This window comes from Corapipo altera, unplaced genomic scaffold, assembly GCF_003945725.1.
Source record: "Corapipo altera isolate COAL_440 unplaced genomic scaffold, ASM394572v1 47, whole genome shotgun sequence".
Taxonomy (NCBI): Eukaryota; Metazoa; Chordata; class Aves; order Passeriformes; family Pipridae; genus Corapipo; species Corapipo altera.
Genome location: NW_020884897.1, coordinates 4,259,604 through 4,269,553, shown reverse-complemented (window position 1 = coordinate 4,269,553; position 9,950 = coordinate 4,259,604). Strand labels below are relative to the sequence as shown.

The 9,950-nt window shown below is 43.9% G+C and overlaps 1 protein-coding gene across 2 annotated transcripts; it reads right to left on the bottom strand.

Moving 5' to 3' along the window:
• Nucleotides 1-386: 386 nt before the first annotated feature.
• On the bottom strand, nucleotides 387-9,393 carry KLF6 (Kruppel like factor 6). Of its 2 annotated transcripts, none has more exons than XM_027648527.1 (4): nucleotides 8,931-9,393; nucleotides 5,518-6,091; nucleotides 3,666-3,789; nucleotides 387-3,243 (listed from the first exon to the last, which is right to left on the bottom strand). In XM_027648527.1, exons 1-4 carry the CDS (start codon nucleotides 9,030-9,032, stop codon nucleotides 3,192-3,194), a joined length of 852 nt encoding a protein of 283 aa, XP_027504328.1. In that variant the 5' UTR covers nucleotides 9,033-9,393; the 3' UTR covers nucleotides 387-3,191. The 2 variants fall into 2 exon arrangements, with proteins under 2 accessions (XP_027504328.1, XP_027504327.1); XM_027648526.1 differs by lacking the exon at nucleotides 8,931-9,393 and adding an exon at nucleotides 8,281-8,403.
• Nucleotides 9,394-9,950: the final 557 nt, after the last annotated feature.

Genomic DNA, 9,950 nt, shown 5'->3' with positions numbered 1-9,950 from the left:
CCAGCCATCACCTTCATCGCTTTTTCCCTCCTTTTAAATGCCCACTGAACCTCCTTTCCCACATGCAGAACTTGTCCCATGTGCACTCACCTCTCCAGAACAAACGATTAGAGATGAAGGTGCAGTCTTGCAGTAACAATCACATTAACTATTTATTCCGCTGAAACAAACAATGAGTCAAGAACAGCTTCTCAGATATGGAAGAACTTTTAGCTTCTACTGCCAAAATTATTTTCCCAACAGGGCTTGTCTTCCACAAAGTGACCTGACCCAAAGGTGTTTGTACCTGCAACCAGGTGTGACTCAAAGACAAAGCAGCAACATAGCACTTGATATCATTTGATGTGTAGGACTTAGAGAGGAGAAAGATGAAGCCAGACACGTGATGCTGATAAGAATTTCTTTTTATGTTATTCCAATAAAAAATACATTCATACAGAAATATAACAATCTTGCAAAAAACAATTTCAAATAAAATCTTGTAAAACAAAATTTTTACAAAAATCTTACAAAGAGATTCTTTAGATAACAGGGTGCTTCAAAAACAAAAAAAGAAATTTCACTAATAGAAACTTTTTCTTCTTAAATTTCAAGCAAAAATGTTTTATTTTTTTTTTATTTTTCAGCTTGATTGAGGCTCAGTTATCACCTGAACAAAATGTACTTGCTTATTAAGAAAATTACAGGCATTTGACATATGGCACACAGCCCCACCCCATCCACACAAGTCTGATGGTATTCACAATTGAGACAAGCCAGTGCAAGTTTTTTTGTTTGTTTGTTTGGGGTTGGTTTTTTGTTTGTTTGTTTTTGCCTTTTTTTTTTTTTTTAAATTTCTGGTTTATAAGAAAGCTAAGCCAAGGACAATGCAAACAAGGAGTTAAAAACACAACAAAACCCAATCATAAATAGAAATTAATTTTCTGGAAAATTTTGTTTGTTTGGGGGAAGAAAAAAAAAAAGTGCATTTTCAGGCAATTTAAACCAAAAATGAAATGAGAACAATTTAAGCCTGTGTGTTCCATAGAACCAGATCACTTGCATATACTTTTTTTAAACCACTTATCTACATACATTTCCCAGAAGATATACCAAAATATTAGCAGAGTAAGCAAGACTGATAATTAATAGAAAAAGAAACAGGTCACATGTTTCATTGCAGACTGTAGTGAGCTGGTTTAAAAAACAAAACAAAACAAAACTGGTTTTGGACAGACTATTCCTACCCTAGGAAAAAACAGTCTTTATTTTAGCTGAACTATGTAAAATTAGAGCTCAACCACCACAACGACTAGCTCACTCACAGGTCCTCCAGTAAGCTGGAAGGCCAAAACCCGAGTGTACTTCATCTGCACACAGCTAATATTCTTTTAGCATGCCAATATTCGGTTCATATCATTCTTAAATGGCCACAGATACGCTATTCCAGACAACCTAATAACTACAAAACACAGTCAGCAGTCTGAGAAGGACTGAATGCCAACAAAGCCTTTAGCATACCATTAAGCTAAAGGTAAAGCCTCTAAAAATGCTAGATTTTAATTAACTGTATCTTTCATTTCTTTGTCTCCTTAATGACCATATTGCAAGGGGGAGAGGGAATATTTTGATGGGCTGTGGCATTTTCTAGCTATGTGTTCTAATTTTTTTCCTTTTAAAAAAAATATTTATATATTATCTATATATATACACACATACACAGACTGTACACACAAATATACATACACAATTATTTTTCTGCCCACTTTAAAAAAAAAAGTAATATAGTTTCTTTCTGTATGACCAACAGATAGCTAGATATATAGATGTGAAACTTGTGCCTTTTAAGCAAATACATCTTTTAATACTTCTGTATCTTTAATATGTATGAAAACTTGACATATTAAGTACAGTTGGGGTGTGTATATACACAGTTGTTGTGCAAGGTCAATATAAAAAAAGTCTCAAGGTGGCAGAACTGGTCAGGTATTCAATTGGCATATGCATTATACTGTAACACAGTCAAATTGTCTAAGTTAAACAAATACTGTACTGACATGAATGACTTTTCTCTATATTTGTCTTTGTGAAGGAGGACCCTGGAAGTAACCTTTTTTTCCCCTCATATTATACATTTGATACAGTACAATGCCAGGTGAAAAGAGAGCCTTAATAAAGCATGCATCACCCATACCCCTGTATAAGACCCCCTACAAGAGAAGGTCACTTGCATAAGGCACCATTATTAAGGTCAACAGTGCATTAACAGCTAGAAAACCAGAAGTTAGTCCTCAAGGCATAAATAAGAGAAAAATTAGCTGCATGAGAAAAATCAGTTTCTAACCAATAGTGGTTTTATCCACCCAACAGAAAAAATTATTCATGTTCCATACATTATGTAACATTAGACCAATTGTATTTTAGCTGCTCTTAACTGGAATCAAAACTGCAGTCCTGATTAAAGAATGGAAAAGCATATAGTTCCCCAGAACCATGCAATAACCTTTGTATTATAATGAAAAGTTATAGTTGTGTTACATTTGTAAATACACAGCTTATACAATGGATTACAAATGAGCTCTGTAGCCAGTAAAACAAGCTACTTGACACATTGCACGTTTAATAGCTGCACCAGACACCTAAAGCTCCTCTCACACAGGAACAGGGAGGCCCCCCATCTCCATTCTGGCATCCTGACTCTTTTTATCCCCCCTTTCCCCTCTCAGTTTTTCCCTCTAAAAAGGTGCAGACACCCCTCCCCCCACCCCTTGGAAATGATTGGTGGTCGTCCCATCTCACGAGATATTCCTCACATACAAGACATTCAGACTATTTTTTTTCTCTTACAGTTATAAAACAACCACAAGAAAAAAAATGTGCCTCAGCATACAGTCATCAAGAGATCCTCATCGCATACAGTCGCCCAATCATTAACATTCTCAGTGCACATGCTCACGGCAAAGGCTTAGGAGCCACTCAGAAGGTTAGATACCAGTGTATGAGTCCAGGAAACCCCAAACATCACGCACTGCGGTTGCTATGCCGTTTCTTACATGACTTATTAGCCCTCGAAAGACCTGCAAGGAAGTGAGGTCCTGGAGGCAACTGGGTAGGGTGCAAAATGGCATGCTTTGGCTGGAACACGCATCCCTCCGCTCAAGGCTCTTCAACCTTGATGCCTCTTAGCCCGCAGGATTCACCTCTTGACCCATTCAGAGGTGTCTCTTCATGTGAAGGGCCAGGTGGTCAGACCTGGAAAAACACCTGCAAGGCAAGAGTCAGGCTGCGCATTAGCCCAGGGCTGCTGGCATGCACGATGTGATACGCCCGGCTGAGGTACCTCCCCTCGCTCTGCTACCCCAAAACACAGCTGGGGGAGGAGGGATTTGGCATTCCCAGGATACACAGGAATACTCAAGGTGTCTGTGGGCGCTCAGGAGCTCCGCAGATGGGTGGTAACACCAGGGACTTCTAAACACTCAACTGCAAGATCTGGGCTACAACCCCCTTCCCAATAATTAATAAAAGGGATGGTTTGTTCCAGTCTAAATATACAATAATCCCTTAAAAATACCAGGCACTGTTGTTTTCCCAAATAACTCCTACACAAGCAAAAAGTAGCCTAGACTAGTTTTCCAATGAGTATTAAAAACATATATTTTAAAGGGTGCATTTCAGTCACATACCTGTCACAGTGACTACATTTAAAAGGCTTGGCACCAGTGTGCTTTCTGAAGTGTCTGGTTAATTCATCACTTCTTGCAAAACGCCACTCACACCCTTCCCATGAACATCTGTAAGGCTTTTCCCCTACAAAGAAAGCAGATTACACGTTAGTTGTGACTTCATTCAAAGAAAGACAGGTGCTATCATTTTCTATGTAAACCTCTTCCACCCTCCCAAAGACAACCAATTTTATTTAACCTATCTGAATGCTTCAGAACATGTAAGCAAAGAAGGCTCACAAAATTCATCCACATGATTCCTACTTAACTATCTTACTGCAACAGCACATCAAATAACCTCATTCTTATGAAAAATAAACAAAAAAAAAGTGATTAAACAGGTTCACAAGAAACAAAGGAATCCAGCTCTCTACCATTCCTGTTCATCAGTAATGGCAGGTTTACAGGTATCATGCACCTCATAAAGGTGATTAAAGACAGCACAGCTAGGCTCCAAAACGCAATTAGGCTACTGTGTTGCATCAAAGTCCTCTGTCACTCACTCATCTGCATAACACGCAACCTCCTTTCTGCTGAGCCACTTATTCTTGGAAAAGCCTGCACACCACTTTGAACACTGCTATTTCAGCATTCAAGAAATACCACTTCCATTCACAGGAACATTCTCAACCAGACAGCACCAGAACACCAGTTCTGCAATACTTCTGAGGCTGGCAGCTATTTATGTCTGTTCAACCACCACAGTTCCAATAGAAGTTGTTCTCTCCTCTTGAAATAATTCTGTTTTATCTGACTTCTGCTTGACAATGGGAACATCTGAGCTTGCTCAGACTTCCCATAAAAGCCTCAAAATGCTGAGCTCATGAGCCAAAATAGAATCTTTTCCTTGAATTCTCTTTCCCAGTGTTTGAGGGGGAAAAAAACCCAACCAGCCATACAGATGTTTGGACTGGTACACCAAGAACACCATGCTGGTTGCTCAAGTTAAGCAATGACTACCGAGCCAAGGCACAGCCCTACACATCTAACTGCTGTCATAGAGAGTTGTCAAATAGTAATGCTCAAACAAGCAAATCAGCACGCTACTTCAACCATAAAATATTGATAAAAGCCCTGAAGTGTCTATCTTCCTCACTTTCCTTCCCAATAACGCACAGGATTGTTACTTTTAGTTCAGGTTTCATAATAATAAAATGCTGTTGCTCAGTATTTTGGGATGAAATTATACAGTAAATCATACATTTTTAAGTCCGACTGGGCAGATATATTAGAAGGATAACAACACACTGTGGCTTTTCAAGATTTTTTTGCTGATAACAACGGCACACACACGTGTTAAATAACTTAGTAGTATAGCTATACATAATATGATCAAGGCCTTGGGATGCCTGATAAAATAGACATGATGTAGACTGAAGCAAAAAACCAAGCTCTTACAGTATTTAGTGATCTGACCAATTTCTGGATATGACATTCCTTTTTTAGCAATAAAGTCGCAGCTCACTTTTGCTTTAGAAATAATCATCAAGAAAAGTCTAGCACCTATTTAGGCTAGACCTTTGCTTCTGAAGACCATATGCTGGTGCAGCTTCCAAACCACTGCCTACTTAGACGAGTGGCTCCCATTTGCTATGACAACAGACTAATCTACCACCAGCTGCCCTGGCTGCAGCTGACTTATGAAGAGAATGAGGAAGTGATGTCGTCCATGCTGGTAAGCCTCTACTGCTATTACACCATCTCTCCAAACCTGGGCTCCCACTCGGTGATTGTGTAACGCTGTGACACCACCACCATCAACGGGTATTCCCTGCAGTACTTGCCAGCTCTTAATAAGCATAGGGTTACTAACCTGTATGAGTGCGCTGGTGTGCTTTCAGATGTGAACTTTTGGTGTAAACTTTCCTGCAACCGTTAAAATGACACCTGTGAACACGCCTTCTGCCATCTGGCGAGGTGTCACCATTGGAGGGTGTACCTTTTTCTGCAGTCTTTCCAGCGGTACCGGTACGAATTTTCCCCGGTGAATGCAACTCACCCGGCGTACAATTCCATATCTGAGAAGAAGGCTCCTTGCTCAGCTCAGGAGATGAAGGGGGAGTGGAAGTGACAGATGAACTCAAGTTTCCTGAACTGGCTAAAACATCACTTATAGGGTCAGAGGTAAACTTTGTAGTGGGTGAGAGCTCCTCAGAGCTGTCTGAAGATTCGCTGCTCACGTCAGAATTCAAACTGTTGGTCTCTAAGTTCTGACTAGTAAGATTGTCCTCTTTTGGGACACATGTGTTCTTCAGTTCAGATTCCTCCTTTTTCTCACGTGCCAGAATAATTTTGGTCCAGAGATCCTCTTGGCTATCAAATTTGATTTCAGATGCAGAAACATAACAAGGTTCACTCTGAAGATACCGTTCCAGCTCCAAACATGTCTAGGTAAAAGAGAAGGAAGAAAAAAAGAGAAGAGTCACAAGCCTGCTTAAAAATAAACCCAATTGTATTTTACACTTCAAAAAGCATGCAGGAATGTAATACGTTCGATTTATGGTTTCTAGGTTCAAAACAAATTAAAGGCTCCTTAAGCCGTAACTAGGTGACTGCTACGATGAAAAGAAATCAGTTTTTGAGACCTGGGCAGGAGTTCAAACGCACAGCTGAAGGTGCAAGTCAGCCTTTGGTTTCCAAAATAGCATTCTAATGACTCAGTCAAATTATCATCACTCTCATCATAAAATCTGTGTTTTCAGTAGGCTGATGTTGAAAAGGACCATAGAGAACCACAACAAATAACCACACTTTGCTCTTGCACCTTGTCTAATTTAAAATTGTTTGGTATCTCCCTCATAACAAGCACAAGGCTGAAAGAACCCAACAGAAAACAATGTGCTCAGACACGCAGTTAAAACCTGAACCCTGTGTCAGAAAACAAAGCCACATTTCAGCATGGCTGCGGAGCTGCCAGCCCATATTCTGGGGACATCAATGGAGCAGCAGACATCCTCCCATTTCCTGTGCATGAGAACGCAGCACACTCGACTTTTAAAGAATGTCATTTCCAAGCGCACTGGCATGCACGCCAGAGAACTCAAACTGCTCCCATGCGTGTTCAGAGGAACATGGAGAACTTCAACAACAGAGGAGTGGGGCAAAAAAAAAAAGTTCCAGAATAGAAATGTCCTGTTCTATAGGATACAAAACGGGAAATTACTCTGAGGTCCTGCTGGGAGTCCCACAATGAACAAGAACTTTATCTACTGGCCAAGAGTGCAACTGTATGAGTCATCTCGCTCTTTCTTTCACGCAATGCCAAAGGAGACTTCCTTTTAAAACCCTGACCATCTGCCAAGAAAGTACTCTGTGCAAATATACATGTAACAGTACATGGACAACTTCACCCCCAACAACATTGCCCTTTACTCCATGAAATGAAACAAAACAAAAATCAAAACCACCCTAAATGGGTGAAAATGCGGTTTTCAATTTCAATTCACCCTGCTGACTTTCTAGTCATTTTCAGAAAGGGAAAAAAAAAAAAAAAAAAAGAGTATGAACTGTTATGGCAACAAGCTGATGTTTTGGGATTATTCTTTCCACTATAGGAAATGATCCACATGGAAGCTTTACACAGAAAATGGACACACCAAGTTTCCATACCAAACTCTACTTATTTTAGGAAGATCATCTTTTCCAAGCCAGGCAGCAAAACCTGGTCCCAAATGCCACACATTCTCCTCACAGCCCCTTCCCATCTGCCCATGAGCAGAGCCGCCATGGGAGCAGCCTCCTCTCTCCCCTAGCACTGCTCCAGTAAACTGGGTCACATGCTCTGGCCAGGCTCGGAGTGTGGGCAAAAATTGAAAAAAAAAAAAAAACCAAACCAACCAGAACACCAAACAACCCCCAAACCCAAACCCACTGCTGCACACGGTATTTATGTATATGTCTATAATTAGGGAACTGGGTTTCAGTGCACGTTATAAACAAAAAGGGTTTCGACAGAGACAGCACAATAGTGCATTGATTTTCCGTGAAAACAAGTAAAAAAAGCAATTATTAAGATCTTGTTAAACTTTCATATTCCCGGCTAATTTAAATTCCTCATTAGGTAGATTAGTAATGGGGAGCGGAGTGAAGCTCTCTTCGAGTTTAAATGCCTCTGAAGGCTACTGGGAATGAGGGCTGGCGCTTTGCCAAGAGCCCGAATGCCTGAAGGAAACTACTTAGCTCCATTTCAATCACGTACTATGGAGCTGCCGCTCTGAAAGGGGAGCGGGGGGGAGGGAAAAAAAAAAAAGGGATTGCATACAATTAGTAGGCATGTGAAGGTTGTAACACTTTTGCATTTCAACCTTCTGGGAAAGGCTCCTTCGTCCTTCTGCAAAGCCAGCAGGTATCTGATCCGGTCACCGGGCTGAGCAGCCCCGGTCCCCCGAGCCCTGCAGAACTGTCAGCCCCTGCCATCCCGCTGCTTCGGTCAAATTAAGGAGAGAAAAGCAAAAAAAAAGAAAGAAAAAAAAAGGCAAGAAAATATGTCCATTAAAGGGAAACAGCCTCCGTTCTCCCCCTTCCCGGCCAGGGCAATTAGCACAAGGGGATCGCTGTCATATGACTGACAACTCACGGGCTCGGCAAAGCTCCCTGCGCTGGGAACAGCCACGGTCTGTACATGTACATACACATGCACACAACAGACGTGTGTGCGGACACTCCTGGAGGGCTTTCTCCTCATCTTGGCCAGGAACAAAAAAAAAATAATATTAATTTGGAAAAAAAAAATCAAAACAAAAGGACACAAACGCCAACAACAACAACAACAAAAAATCACAAGCCCACAGCACCGGGCGCAAAGCAGCCCTTGGCCAAGGCAGGGAGCTCGGATGACAAGACCCAGCTGTGGAGTCTGGACCTGGTACAAGCGCAAAAGTTTTGCCAGGACTCGGTGCGAGCGGAGCGGGTCCGCGGGCGGTGACAGCCCCCGGCAGGGCCGGGCGGTAAACAGGGAGAGACGGGGATGCGCAGCTCCTTCCATCCACCTCGGGACTGTGCCCCCCGAACAGCCGTCTATCCAGAGCCGAAACACCTGCTTCAAAACATCTCTACACATTTGTGCTGAATTCTCCCCAAACTCCTCGCTGACACTTGGGCTTGCCTTTTTTTTTTTTTTTTTTTTCTTTTTTTTTTTTTTTTTTGTCCTTAAATCCGCTCATCCTTTAATACGGCTTAAAAAAAATCCCCGACAACAACAACAACAACATCGACATCCTCGTTTACCTGTTGCCAATATTCCTCCAGGGACGGCAAGGCTGAGAAGTAACCCGTGTCGTGCACAATCTGGAGTTCCTGGAAGATGCTGCACATTGGGAGAACATCCATGTCTCAAGTTGCAACAACAAAAGTCAGTGCTGGTTACCAAAAATACAGATGCCTCCTTTATGTGCAGGGGTTGCGGGGTGTGTGCGGGGGGGTGTCAATCTCTGCTCTCAGTTTCCAAGCCCCCCCCCCCCTTCCTCCAGAGACGAAACAAAAAAATTGTATATATATATATATATATTAATTCCTTGAGGAGCTCGGGGAGGAAAAAACACCCAAAGTTTCATGCAAAGTTTAATCGCACAGCAGGGCAGGACGTCTCCCGGGGCGGGCGGGCGCGCGGCTTGTTCCCCCCCTCCCGCGGCCGGCGGCGGCGGCGGCGGACCTGGCGCAGGAGCGGCCCCAATATTTGCAAACACGGCGCGGACTCTGCGAGCGGAGCCCCCCGCAAAAAACTTCCCTATTCAAAGCTCGGCCCCGGCCGCGCCGCGGCCCCGCCCCCGCGCCCGCCCCCGCCCCGCGTGATCCCGGCGCCCCGCCCGCCCGCCGCCGCCCAATCGCGGCCCAGCGCCCCGCCACCCGCGTGCCGCTGACGTCAGGGCCGCCCAATCGCCGCGCCGCTGCCATCGCGGCTCCTCCTGGCGTGACCGAGCCCGGCCGTGACGGCTCCCGCCATTGGCCCGATTCGAAATTCGAGCCCTCCTGATTGGCCAGCCCGACCGCGGCTATTTTTAGCAGGGTATATAAAGCCGGGAAGCGGCTGCTTTTCTTTTTTTTCCGCTCTCCGAAGGGGCGGTGTGAGCGCGCGGGGGAGGGGAGCGGGCACAGCGCGGCGCTGCCGGCGGTGGCCGCGGGGGGCGCTGAGGGGCCGGAACGGGGCTGGCCGGGGCTGAGCGGGCTGTGAGGGCTGGGCCGGGGTAACTGTGACTCCCCGGGTCTGAGCGGAGTGTGGGGGCTGGCCCGGGGTAACTGTGACTCCCC